Consider the following 14,295-nt stretch of genomic DNA (forward strand, 5'->3'; position numbering starts at 1 on the left):
ACTAGAAGCTTTAGGAACGTGGTGCTACAGAAGAATGATGAAAATTACATGGGTAGGTCGCCTAGCTAATGAGGTGGTACTGAACAGAACTGAAAAGGAAAGAAATGTATGCCACAACTTGGCTAAAAGGAGGGATTTGTTATTGGGAAACGATCTGAGACATCAATGGATCACCAGTTAGCATTGGAGGGATGTCTGAGAAATAAAAATTATAGCGGGAAACCAACAGATAAATACAGTAAGCAGCTACAGAAGGATGTAAGCTGCAGCAGTTATTCGGAGATGAAGAGGCTTGCACAGTATAGAGTAGCTTGGAGCATCAAGGCGCAGTTTTCGGACTGAAGACCACAAGAACAACATGTTGCGTATTACGCGCCTAAAGCATTTCCGAAATACTATTCAGGACTATTATTGCTAATGCCTACGGCCTTCCCGTCAGATCACCGAAGTTAAGCGCTGTCGGGCTGGGCTAGCACTTGGATGGGTGACCATCCGGTCTGCCGAGCGCTGTTGGCAAGCGGGGTGCTCTCAGCTCTTGTGAGGCGAACTGTGGAGCTACTTGATTGAGAAGTAGCGGCTCTGGTCTCTGAAACTTACATACGGCCGGGAGAGCGGTGTGCTGACCACATGCCCCTCCATATCCGCATCCAGTGACGCCTGTGGGCTGAGGATGACACGGCGGCCTGTCGGTACCGTTGGGCCTTCATGGCCTGTTCGGGAGGAGTTTTTTATAATTGCTGATTGTGTCGAACAAAACGGCTGCTCTACAACTCTAAGTATTACGAAGGCACTTCGAACGATTTACTGAAATTAATGCAACATACAGAAACCAGATGGCAGTTGTAAGAGTCGAGGGCCATGAAAGGGAAGCAGTAGTTGGAAATGGGGTGAGACAGGGTTATAGCCTGACTCCAATGTTATTCAATCTGTATATTGAGCGAGCAGTACAGGAAGCAAAAGAAAAATTCGGAGTAGGAATTAAAATCCATGGAGAAGAAATAAAAACTTTGAGGTTTGTCGATGACATTGTAATTCTGTCAGAGACAGCAATGGACCTGGAAGAGCAGTTGAACGGAATGGATAGTGTCTTGAAAGGAGGATATAAGATGAACATGAACAAAAGCAAAACGAGTTTAATGGAATGTAGTCGAATTAAATCAGGTGATGCTGAGAGAATTGGATTAGGAAATGAGACACTTACGGTAGTAGATGAGTTTTGCTATTTGGGGAGCAAAATGACTGATGATGGTCAAAGTAGAGAGGTTATAAAATGTAGACTGGCTATGCAAAGGAAAGCGTTTCTGAAGAAGTGAAATTTGTTAATATCGAGTATCGATTTAAGTGTGAGAAAGCCTTTAAGAGAATAGAAGCTTTCGAAATATGGTGCTACAGAAGAATGCTGAAGATAAGATGGGTAGATCGCGTAACTAATGAGGTGGTACTTCATAGAATTGGGGAGAAGAGGAATTTTGTGGCACAACTTGCCTAGAAGAAGGGATCGGTTGGTAGGATATATTCTGAGGCATCAAGGGATCACCAATTTCGTATTGGAGGGCGGTGTGGAGGGTAAAAATCGCAGAGGGAGACCGAGAGATGAATACACTAAGTAGATTCAGAAGGATGTAAGTTGCAGTAGTACTTGAAGAAGCTTGCGCAGGATAGAGTAGCATGGAGGGCTGCATCAAACCAGTCTCAGGACTGAACACCACAACAACAACGAAGACAATATCTCAAGAAAGAGTCCTTAACCCCAGTTCTTCCAGCAGAAGGACTGGAGAGATCATTTTAACATGTCATACAGATTACTCCATGTGGAGAAGCAAATAATACGTGTCTAATTCAATTGTTCAGTGGAGTTTCTGGTTCATAGCACTATGACTCAAAAGAAGAGACAAACACACAGTGGTAAGCCAAAACATTATGACCGCTGCCACTGCGACGTTGGATGGTAACAAAAGTATGTAGGCGGAGCAGACACGAACGGGGGATTACCCTAGCAAAGATATGGGCTGCAAATGGGGAAATCCATTGAGATAAGCGACTTTGACAAACGGCAGATTATTTTTACGAAGAGCCTGTGAACGAATATCTCGAAAACGGCGAAGTTGGTCGAAAGTTCACTTGCTAACACCGAGGAAGAGGTAGAAGGACAGTGAAACTACCACTAGTAGCTAAATGGTTGGACGTACACGACTGTGCACAGAACTTGGGCTTCTGAGGCTTGTCTGGTTTGTAAATTAGGATAGATGATGATCTGCGACACCACCGCTCAAAGAGCGCAATGCTGGTGCACGCACAAGTGCTTCGGAGCACACCGTTCCTCGCACATTGTTGAACGAGGAGCTCCGCAACAAATCACAACTATGTGCTCACATGAAACTTCCTGGCAGATTAGAACTGTGTGCCGGACCGTGACCCGAACTGCCTTTCGCGGGAAGCAGAAGTGAAGCTGTGAGGACGGGGCTTAAGTTGTGCTTGGGTAGCTCAGTTGGTAGAGCACTTGCCCGCGAAAGGCAAAGGTCCCGAGTTTGAGTCTCGGTCCGGCACACAGTTTTAATCTGCCAGAAGTTTGATATCAGCGCACATTCCGCTGCAGAGTGAAAGTCTCATTATGTGTTCACATGTTGACCCAACGACAAAATCAGTTACGATTGCAGTTGGCACAGGACCATCGGGGTTCGACCGTCGATTATTGGAAACGTGTCGGCTGTTCGGGTGAACCACATTTTTGTGACACCAGGTCGCCGGTTGTGTCCACAAACGCCGTCAATGAGGTGAGAGGCGGCTCGAAACGTGCAGCGCGCCACGGCTGGAGGCTGGTAGGAGCAGAATTACGCTACGGGAGACATTCTCCTGCGCTTGCAAGAGACCTGTGGTAGTAATCGAAGACACGCTGACACCTGCAAATCACCTGCATCTCTTCATGCTTATGTCTTCCTCGACAGCCACGTCATCTTTCAGCAGTATAACTGTCCGCGTCTCTGAGCTAGAACTGTACTACAGTAGTTTGAGAAGCATTATAGTGAACTCACGTTGATGTCTCGGCGACCAAATTCGCCTGATGTAAATCCTGTGGAACCCATATGGGTCGTTATAGGGCACCATCACCGCGTACGCAAATCAACGGCCCGTTATTTACGCGAACTACATGACTTTTGCGTAAACATCTAATGCCACATGCCTCCACAAACCTACCAACAAACTCTCGGATCCCTGATACGCAGAATCATTGATGTATTTCGTTCCACACACAGGCAAAATGTTCAAATGTGTGTGAAATCTTATGGGACTTAACTGCTAATGTCATCAGTCCCTAAGCCTACACAATACTTAACCTAAATTATCCTAAGGACAAACACACACGCCCATGCCCGAGTGAGGACTCGAACCTCCACCGGGATCAGCCTCACAGTCCATGACTGCAGCGCCCCAGACCGCTCGGGTAATCCCGCGCCGCCCACACACAGGCAAAGAGGTGGTTATAATGTTTTGGCTCATCCGTGTAGCCGGCCTGAGTGGGTGAGCGGTTCTAGGCGCTTCAGTCTGGAACCGCGCTACCACTACAGTCGCAGGTTCGAATCCTGCCTTGGGCATGGATGTGTGTGATGTCCTTAGGTTAATTAGGTTTAAGTAGTTCTAAGTTCTAGGGGACATGACCTCAGATGTTAAGCCCCATAGTGCTCAGAGCCATTTGAACCATTTGAACCACCCATGTAAGAATTTGGTGAAGACTGTGGAGGGGCATCTGAATGGATTCTGAGGTTAAAACATTTTGAAGTTTTGCAATAGACTGACAATATTACTTCATGTGTCGAGGGCAGGCTCACCTTCTTGGCGCGTGCGTGGGGCTTGCTCGAACCTGTGCGCCTGCTGTCGCTGCTCTGTCTGCAAGAACTGCTGCTGGTTGTTGAGCTGCTGCTGCTGATGCTGCTGCTGCTGCTGGTGCTGCTGCTGCCTAGATACCGCCTGCTGAGGCTTCACGTACTGCTGCTGGAAGTCAGACTGCTGGTGTTTGGAGCCCGCCAGTTGGGACTTGAGATACTGCTGCTGGAGATCGGTTTGCTGCTGCCTCGGTCCCAGCTGCTGCGACCTCACGTATTGTTGCTGGGTGTCTGCCTGCTGTCGTCCAGATCCGGGCTGCTGGGACCTCGAGTACTGCTGTTGGGTGTCAGTCTGCTGACGCGCAGATCCCGCCTGTTGGGATCTGACGTACTGTTGTTGGGGCTCGGCGGTCTGCTGTCCGCCGTTCCCTTGCTGGAACCTCACGTACTGCTGTTGGACGTCGGTCGGCTGCCGCCCGGATCCGGTCTGCTGCGGCCTCACGTACTGCTGCTGAGCCTCCGCTTGCAGCTGTGGGGCAGCTGCCTGTTGGGCTCTCGAGTACTGCTGTCTCTGCGGGGTCTCGAGTGGTCGCTGCTGGGGGGCCGGCTGCTGGGGCTTGACGTACTGCTGCTGTGGGGCGGGGGTCGGCTGCTGAGGCCTCAGGTACTGCTGCTGTTGTTGCTGTTGCTGCTGCTGCTGCAATTCTGGCTGTCTGAGCCTGGGCCCCGGCTGCTGCTGGCCCCTGGAGAACAGCTGTTGCTGCTGAGGGTCCGGCAGCCTCTGCTGCTGCTGCGGCTGCGGCTGGGGGGGCTGGGGGGGCTGGGGCAGGCGGCCATGTTCCTGCAGCGTCTGCACGGGCACGTACAGCAGCTGCACCTCTTCCTCCTCGTGCAGCTGCTGCTGCTGTTGCTGCCGTGGGGGCGGAGGCGGCGGTGGCGGCAGGAACTGCAGTGGCGCCGTCCTCAGGAGCGCCTCCTCCTGGCTGCTCACCGCCGGGACGAACCTGCAACACGACGCCCAACACCTGTTGTCGCATCACAGCGATACTGCACTGCGGATTTCTTACTGCCTGGTCGAAGCTTGACATTAATCGGCAGCTTTTATGTTATTATACCAGCACTGGAAAATTCGTTACCTTCCTTTGCAAAATGTTTAAATGTGTATGAAATCTTATGGGACTGAACTGCTAAGGTCATCAGTCCCTAAGCTTACACACTACTTAACGTAAATTATCCTAAGGAAAAACACACACACCCACGCCCGAGAGAGGACTCAAACCTCCGCCGGGACCAGCCGCACAGTCTATGACTGCAGCGCCTCAGACCGCACGGCTAATCCAGCGCGGCCTTCCTTTGCACTAATGCATCAACAATTGTACTGCATAAGAGACTGTACAGGGATAAGTATAGAGTTGTCACCTTGAAAAAATAAACTTTTTAACGTGATGTTTAAAGCTTTCCTGGCGTACTGATTGTTCCATAAAAACACGGTAGAACTGCCGGATATAAGTAACGTCCTGCCACGGTATTTCGGCGCAGAGTCTTCCAGCCATCTTCAGGTGAGTACTACTACAGTGGCACTCACCTGAAGATGGCCAGAAGACTCTGCGCCGAAATATCGTGGCAGGACGTTACTGATATCCGGCAGTTATCCCGTGTTTTTATGGAACAAACTTTTTTATGGTCGGAACTCTGTTGCAGAAACAACAACGAAAATGCGTGCCAAATTTAAACGAAAGCAAAATCCCCAGTATTAGCGATCTCTTACAGAAACTCGAAATTTAGCGCGAGCTTCAATACGGGATGTTTATAAAAGTTTCCACAATGAAACTTTTACTCGAAACCTGACAGAAAATCCTAAGAGACTCTGGGCGTGTGCAAAGTATGCTAGCGGCAATACATAATCCGTGCTTTCTATGCGCGATAGCAATGGAAATACTACACATGATAGTGGTGCTAAAGCAGAACTACTAAACACAGCCTTCCGAAATTCCTTCACCAAAGAAGAAGTAAATATTCCAGAATTCGAATCAAGAACAGCTGCCTACATGGGTAACTTAGAAGCAGATATCCTCGGAGTAGTGAAGCAACTAAATCACTTAATTTAAGCAGGTTTTCTAGTCCAGACTGCATACCAGTCCTTTCAGAGAATGCTAATGCATTAGCTCCATACTTAACAATCATATACAGCCGCTCGCTCGACGACAGATCCGCACCGAAAGACTGGAAAGTTGCACAGGTCACACCAGTATTCAAGAAAGGTAACATGAGTAATCCACGAAATTACGTCCATTTGCAGCAAGATTTTGGAACATACATTGTGTTCGAACATTATAAATTACCTCGAAGGGAACGGTTTATTGACACACACAGTCAGCACGGATTTAGAAAACATCGTTCTTGTGAAACACAACTAGCTCTTTACTCACATGAATTGTCCAGTGCTATTGCAAGCGATTTCAAATTGATTCCGTATTTCTAGATTTCCAGAAGGCTTTTGACACGGTACCTCACAAGCAGCTTGTAATAAAATTGCTTGTTATTGAATATCATCGCAGTTGTGCAACTGGGTTCGTTATTTCCTGTCAGAGAGCTAACAGTTCGTAGTAAGTGACAGAAAGTCATCGACTAAAACAAAAGTGATTTCTAGCGCTTCTCAGGGTAGCGTTGTAGGTCCTCTTCTGTTCCTAATCTAGATGAACGATTAAGGAGACAATCTGAGCAGCCGTCTTGAGTTGTTTGCAGATGATGCTTTAGTTTCTCGTCTAGTAAAGGCACCAGAAGATCAAAACAAATTGCATGACGATTTAGAAGAGATATCTGTAAGATGCGGAATTGGCAGTGGACCTAAAATAACGAAAAGTATGAGGTCATCCACATGAGTGCTTAAAGGAATCTGTTAAATTTCGGTTACACGATAAATCAATCAAACCTAAAAACGTAAATTCAACTACATATCTAAGAATTACAATTACGAACAACTCACATTTGAAAGAACACACAGAAAATGTTGTGGGGAAGACTAATCACAGACTGCGTTTTATTAGCAGAACATTTACGAAATGTAACAGATACACAGAAGAGATGCCTTCACTACTCTTTTTCGTCCTCTTTCGGAGTATTGCTGCGCGGTGTGGGTTCCTAACCAGATAGGATTAACGGAGTACATCGAGAAAGTTCAAAGAAGAGCAGCGCGTTTTGTGTTATCGAGAAACAGGAGAGAGAGAGACATGATAGAGGACTTGGAGTGGACATCATTAACACAAAGGCGTTTCTTGTTGCGACGGGTTCTTCTCACGAAATTTCAATCACCAACTTTCTCAACCGAATGCGGAAATATTTTGTTGACACCAGCCTGCATTGGGGGGAAAAGATCATCATAACAAAATAAGGGAAATCAGAGCTCGCACGGAAAGATATAGATGTTCGTTTTTCCGCGCGCTGTTCGAGAGTGGAATAATAGAGGACTACTGTGAAGGTGGTTTGATGAACCCTCTACCAGGCAATTTTGCGTGATTTGTGGGGTATCCATGAAGATGTAGATGTAGACGTAGATGTAGATGCAAGGTAGTGTCTGTAGTTCTGGTACACACAGAAATCTCCGCACCGTAGTACCGTAGGACACAACTACACTCCTGGAAATGGAAAAAAGAACACATTGACACCGGTGTGTCAGACCCACCATACTTGCTCCGGACACTGCGAGAGGGCTGTACAAGCAATGATCACACGCACGGCACAGCGGACACACCAGGAACCGCGGTGTTGGCCGTCGAATGGCGCTAGCTGCGCAGCATTTGTGCACCGCCGCCGTCAGTGTCAGCCAGTTTGCCGTGGCATACGGAGCTCCATCGCAGTCTTTAACACTGGTAGCATGCCGCGACACCGTGGACGTGAACCGTATGTGCAGTTGACGGACTTTGAGCGAGGGCGTATAGTGGGCATGCGGGAGGCCGGGTGGACGTACCGCCGAATTGCTCAACACGTGGGGCGTGAGGTCTCCACAGTACATCGATGTTGTCGCCAGTGGTCGGCGGAAGGTGCACGTGCCCGTCGACCTGGGACCGGACCGCAGCGACGCACGGATGCACGCCAAGACCGTAGGATCCTACGCAGTGCCGTAGGGGACCGCACCGCCACTTCCCAGCAAATTAGGGACACTGTTGCTCCTGGGGTATCGGCGAGGACCATTCGCAACCGTCTCCATGAAGCTGGGCTACGGTCCCGCACACCGTTAGGCCGTCTTCCGCTCACGCCCCAACATCGTGCAGCCCGCCTCCAGTTGTGTCGCGACAGGCGTGAATGGAGGGACGAATGGAGACGCGTCGTCTTCAGCGATGAGAGTCGCTTCTGCCTTGGTGCCAATGATGGTCGTATGCGTGATTGGCGCCGTGCAGGTGAGCGCCACAATCAGGACTGCATACGACCGAGGCACACAGGGCCAACACCCGGCATCATGGTGTGGGGAGCGATCTCCTACACTGGCCGTACACCACTGGTGATCGTCGAGGGGACACTGAATAGTGCACGGTACATCCAAACCGTCATCGAACCCATCGTTCTACCAATCCTAGACCGGCAAGGGAACTTGCTGTTCCAACAGGACAATGCACGTCCGCGTGTATCCCGTGACACCCAACGTGCTCTAGAAGGTGGAAGTCAACTACCCTGGCCAGCAAGATCTCCGGATCTGTCCCCCATTGAGCATGTTTGGGACTGGATGAAGCGTCGTCTCACGCGGTCTGCACGTCCAGCACGAACGCTGGTCCAACTGAGGCGCCAGGTGGAAATGGCATGGCAAGCCGTTCCAGAGGACTACATCCAGCATCTCTACGATCGTCTCCATGGGAGAATAGCAGCCTGCATTGCTGCGAAAGGTGGATGTACACTGTACTAGTGCCGACATTGTGCATGCTCTGTTGCCTGTGTCTATGTGCCTGTGGTTCTGTCAGTGTGATCATGTGATGTATCTGACCCCAGGAATGTGTCAATAAAGTTTCCCCTTCCTGGGACACTGAATTCACGGTGTTCTTATTTCAATTTCCAGGAGTGTAGATGAGTCGAAAGAAAAGGAGGCAGCCCATTGATAAACTGGATAGTTCTGCGCTTGAGCACTTTAAGGGAAACAACGCTGCGACAATCCGTGCTGTGTTGGCGGTAGTGTGCCGCAACAATGGGCCACAACGTGACACGGCGCAGACGCTTTCAGTGTGATCAAAGAAACTCCGAAGGACCGTCTCTCCGTGCAGAAACGGAAACCGCAAGAGCAGTGGAGGCCTTGGGGCTCCAAGACCCGTGTATCACAACAGTAAAAGCAGCGAAAATCAGGTGTGGATCATCTATCAACGTCTTCCACATTCTGAACGTGACACAGACCGCCGCCTGCTGGATTCTGCTATTGCTCACACCTAGTGAAAACGCCCAAGACAGCAGCGGGAATGTTGCAGCTGCGGTCAGGCCAATCCGGATGATGTCTTTAGCTGCCTATTCTCTGTGATATACGAGAGGCTACCTGTAGCGCCACGACCTCGGGACAAAGGACCGAAGCGAGCAGTGGAAAGTTTATGGTTTAATACCACCGAGAAGGAGACTCTACATCTACATCTACATTTATACTCCGCAAGCCACCCAACGGTGTGTGGCGGTAGTGTGCCGCAACAATGGGCCACAACGTGAGACGGCGCAGACGCTTTCAGTGTGATCAAAGAAACTCCGAATGACGAAGGACGAAGTGGCGGACCTTCTCTCCGTGCAGAAACGGAAACCGCAAGAGCAGTGGAGGCCTTGGGGCTCCAAGACCCGTGTATCACAATCGAGGCAACAGTAAAAGCAGCGAAAATCAGGTGTGGATCAATTCCCAACCACCATCGGGCAAAGTGATGCTGTTTATCTGGGGTTGCCATGGTGTGGTGCTAACAGTTTCGCCAGGAGCAAACCATCACAGGAGAACACAACCGAATTCTCCTGACGAGTTATGAGGGACTGCCAAGACGAAGCGTCATGGAAAGCTATTCAACATGGTGTTACTGCTCCACCACAACGTTCCGCGTCCATTTGCACAGGTACTGGTTACACGTTCTGCTTTTTAGACTGTCAAATTTTGTCTATCCCCCTACTCCCCCCCCCCGCCCCCCTGTGTTATCCTGACCTGACACGTAGTGACCACTTCCTATTTCGTCAGATTGCGTGGCAGGGATTTCCAAAACGACCAGCAGGTGATTTTCGAGATGGAACGTTTTCTTAATAGCCAAATGCAGACTTATACAACAGAGATCTTCACCAAGTCATCGATCGCTGGTAAAATTGTACTGAATTGAAGAACGGATATGTAGAGGACGATTGGCACCGTCACCAAGTTTCTGGGTCGGATCTCAATTTTTTTAATGTGATAATTACAACTTTATGACTATCCCTCGTACAGTGGACAAAAGATGGTGTCTGTGAGTAGTATTATGTTCTCGTTGTCCTACTGTGTTCGCGTATGGAATGGTGGTATAGTTACTGACCGAATACCCTCATACACATCTAATCATTCCATCTTTTCTCGGTGGAAACACTAGAAATACTGCGCAGCTACTGGGGTGGGGAAAAATACTGAAACACGAAAACCCCAACACACTATCATGCCTAACACAGTGTGGGAAAACCGTTGGGATTCAAAACAGCGTCTAGTGGTCTCGGAAAGGATAAATACGGCTCCTGCATGGTTTTCAAGGGAATCTTATACGATTTTTCCTGCAAATAGTGATGGAGATGGATAGCAATCGCGCACCCTTCTCTCCAAAGCACAACACAAAGGCTCAATAATGTTGAGATCTGGTGACTTGGGACCAGAGGAGATGCGACAATTCATCCTGGTGCTGACGAAACCAGTCCTGCTGTGTGAACAGGGGCCTTGTCGTCTTGGAACACAGCATCACTAATTGGGAACAAATACTGTACCGTGGAACGCACCTGATCAGTGAGAGTAGCCACACAACCATCATTGCCGGATGCAGCCAGGTTGTGGTGCATAGCAAAAGCTAAGAAGAGGCCCTAGGTTTGCTTTACGCCTCAAAGTTTAGGATATAAAATAAAAAAAGATTTACGATTTTATAAGGGCAAATTTAGAGACAACACTAGTCAAATCAATATATCTCAGCCAAATCACACACTCTAAATTCATTAATGTGAGGTCGTTTGACATACTTGCCTCACGATGTTTCTTAACTTATTTTTAATGCACTTTAATGTTGAAAAATAAAGTTCCCCATTGCGGCTGGTGCTCATCAAAGACTATTAAAAGCGTAAAAATACACTACTGGCCATTAAAATTCCTACACCAATAAGAAATGCAGATGATAAACGGGTATTCATTGGACAAATATATTATACTAGAACTGATATGCGATTACATTTTGACGCAATTTGGGTGCATAGATTCTGAGAAATCAGTACCCAGAACAACCACCTGTGGCCGTAATAACGGCCTTGATACGCCTGGGCATTGAGTCAAACAAAGCTTGGATGGCGTGTACAGGTACAGCTGCCCATGCAGCTTCAACACGATACCACAGTTCACCAAGAGTAGTGACTGGCGAATTGTGACGAGCCAGTTGCTCGGCCACCATTCACCAGACGTTTTCAATTGATAAGAGATCTGGAGAATGTGCTGGCCAGGGCAGTAGTCGAACATTTTCTGTATCCAGAAAGGCCCGTGCAAGACCTGCAACATGCGGTCGTGCACTATCCTGCTGAAATGTAGGGTTTCACAGGCATCGAATGAAGGTTAGAGCCACGGGTCGTAACACATCTGAAATGTAACGTCCACTGTTCAAAGTGCTGTCAATGCGAACAAGAGGTGACCGAGACGTGTAACCAATGGCACCCCATACCATCACGCCGGGTGATACGCCAGTATGGCGATGACGAATACACGCTTCCAATGTGCGTTCACCACGATGTCGCCAAACACGGATGCGACCATCATGATGCCGTAAACAGAACCTGGATTCATCCGAAAAAATGTCGGTTTGCCATTCGTGCACCCAGGTTCGTCATTGAGTATACCATTGCAGGCGCTCCTGTCTGTGATGCAACGTCAAGGGTAACAGGAGCCACGGTCTCCGAGCTGATAGTCCGTGCTCTTGCACACGTCGTCGAACTGTTCGTGCAGATGGTTGTTGTCTTGCGAACGTCCCCATCTGTTGACTCAGGGATCGAGACGCGGCTGCAGGATCCTTACAGCCATGAGAATAAGATGCCTGTCATCTCGACTGCTAGTGATACGACGCCGTTGGGATCTAGCACGGAGTTCCGTATTACCCTCCTGAACCCACCTATTCCATATTCTGCTAACAGTCATTGGATCTCGACCAACGCGAGCAGCAATGTCGCGATACGATAAACCGCAATCGCGGCAGGCTACAATCCGACCTTTATCAAAGTCGGAAACGTGATGGTACGCATTTCTCCTCCTTACACGAGGCATCACAACAACGTTTCACCAGGCAACGCCGGTCAACTGCTGTTTGTGTATGAGAAATCGGTTGGAAACTTTCCTCATGTCAGCACGTCGTAGGTGTCACCACCGGCGCCAACCTTGTCTGAATGCTCTGAAAAGGTAATCATTTGCATATCACAGCATCTTCTTCCTGTCGGTTTAATTTCGCGTCTGTAGCACGTCATATTCGTGATGTAGCAATTTTAATGGCCAGTAGTGTACTTCTACACTTGGGAAACACGATTCTAATGATTTTTTCATTAAAACTTTGTAAAACTGCAGTTCCAGGGGCTTGTGCTTTTTGCTGTGAATAGCAGCATTCATACCTGTTTTGAGCAGCTCAACTGCACGTGTTCGTCACCTAGGCTTTCTTCCAAATCAAGTTAGGCTCTGGCGATAATAATTGGAGTTGCTTTCAACAGCTCTTCTGCTGTTAAAATTGCCGAAGTATTTCAAATACGCTTGTCACTTCATGGTGTTCTTCCATACGTTCAGCTAATGCAGACAGCACATTACCAGTTATGACAATAAGCATCTGAATTTCGAAATGTAGTCAAGATGTTTGATTTTATCCATCTTCATCGAGTGCAGTAAAGGCGCTTAAATGATCTTACTTCGTATTTCGCTGGCGTCGTCTCGAAATCTGTGGCTTTATTCTGCTCAGCCGGTCAGCACTTTGACTTTTGCCTCAGTATTTGAAAATGTGAACCACATTGGTGGACGTACTCGTGTAACGATTTATAATGGGTGGATTTCGTTACAACTGGTTGTCATTATTCCCGTTTCGAACTAAACCATCTTCAAAAGTAGTCAGCCTTTGACAGTGTTACTAGATATGTCATTCAAAACATGTTTGACAGCGGTAAGCTACATACAATTGCCTTCGAAACATCTTCTCGGGCCGACCACCCATTGTCCGACAATCTTTTCAAATTCGGTGTTTCTGAACTAGTTTCTTTCAAAGCCTTCAAAAAACGACCCCTTCGATAGGTAGAAGCGGAAAAAAATACAGAGGCTTTCAATAAGACCGAAGAAAAGGGATGTTTCTGCACAGCATTCTGCAGCGCATTTGCAACCAAATTTAATGAATGCTCAAAACAAGAGATGTATTCTGGGTATTTATTTATCTCCTTGTTCGTGCTTCTAAGCCGCTGTACTTCCCACTCACGTTGGTAGCATTGTCATAGTTTGGCCCACTACGGTATTTAATGTCAATGACATTCCTGTTTAAAGAAATTTAGTGAGCTTTGGTCAAGTTGTACACATTATACAACAGTCCACCAACTAGACAGCAAACCCTCATTCCAGACGGCTCGTATCAAAAGGGCTGTAATAAAAGTAAATACTCTGTAGAAGGAATGAAAGCCTATAATAGTAGTCTTACTAAAATTAATATAGATTCCATTAATTGCTTTGTATTGGTAATATATAGAACCCTGTTCTAATTGGACAGGTTGTTACTACTAGCTCGGAAAACATTAAGGAATTCCCCCATAAGATTCTCGCTGGTGTCAACTAATCAACAAATGTACGGTGTGGCCAACGCTCACTTTTAGAAATGAGCTAAAATGTTACTACTCATTGTAGATTTGGACACCTCCGTCCTTCCATTGGACTTCAGTTTCACAATTCATTGACAGGGAACAGAAACTTTAAATTCCTTAAAGCGTTTATCAATGATTCTGCCACCAGTTGTAGTATTTACTAGGCGACTAGTTTCTAACCTTACAGGTTCATTTTCAAGCCTGGTCTACTGAGGTGTACTGACTTGATGGATCCTTTTTCTTTTACACCCATGCGTGAGGCCCGTAGCATTTGCTAACTCTTGCTACGCAGCTAATCCGGCACTGATAGTCCTTGGTAGTAATGCGGCCTTACAGAATACAGAATCTACATCTACATCTACATCCATACCCAGCAAGCCACCTGACGGTGTGTGGCGGAGGGTACTTTGAGTACCTCTATCGGTTCTCCCTTCTATTCCAGTCTCGT

General features: G+C 47.8%; 1 protein-coding gene across 1 annotated transcript in view; it reads right to left on the reverse strand.

The window, feature by feature from the left end:
* The window catches only part of LOC124616206 (mucin-19-like), a 155,197-nt gene that overhangs the window by 34,171 nt on the left and 106,731 nt on the right, over window positions 1-14,295 (reverse strand). The window contains exon 4 of the mRNA XM_047144510.1: window positions 3,828-4,825. Coding sequence (XP_047000466.1) covers window positions 3,828-4,825 — 998 coding nt within the window. The remainder of the gene's footprint in view (window positions 1-3,827; window positions 4,826-14,295) is intronic.

Source organism: Schistocerca americana, chromosome 5, assembly GCF_021461395.2.
Source record: "Schistocerca americana isolate TAMUIC-IGC-003095 chromosome 5, iqSchAmer2.1, whole genome shotgun sequence".
NCBI lineage: Eukaryota > Metazoa > Arthropoda > Insecta > Orthoptera > Acrididae > Schistocerca > Schistocerca americana.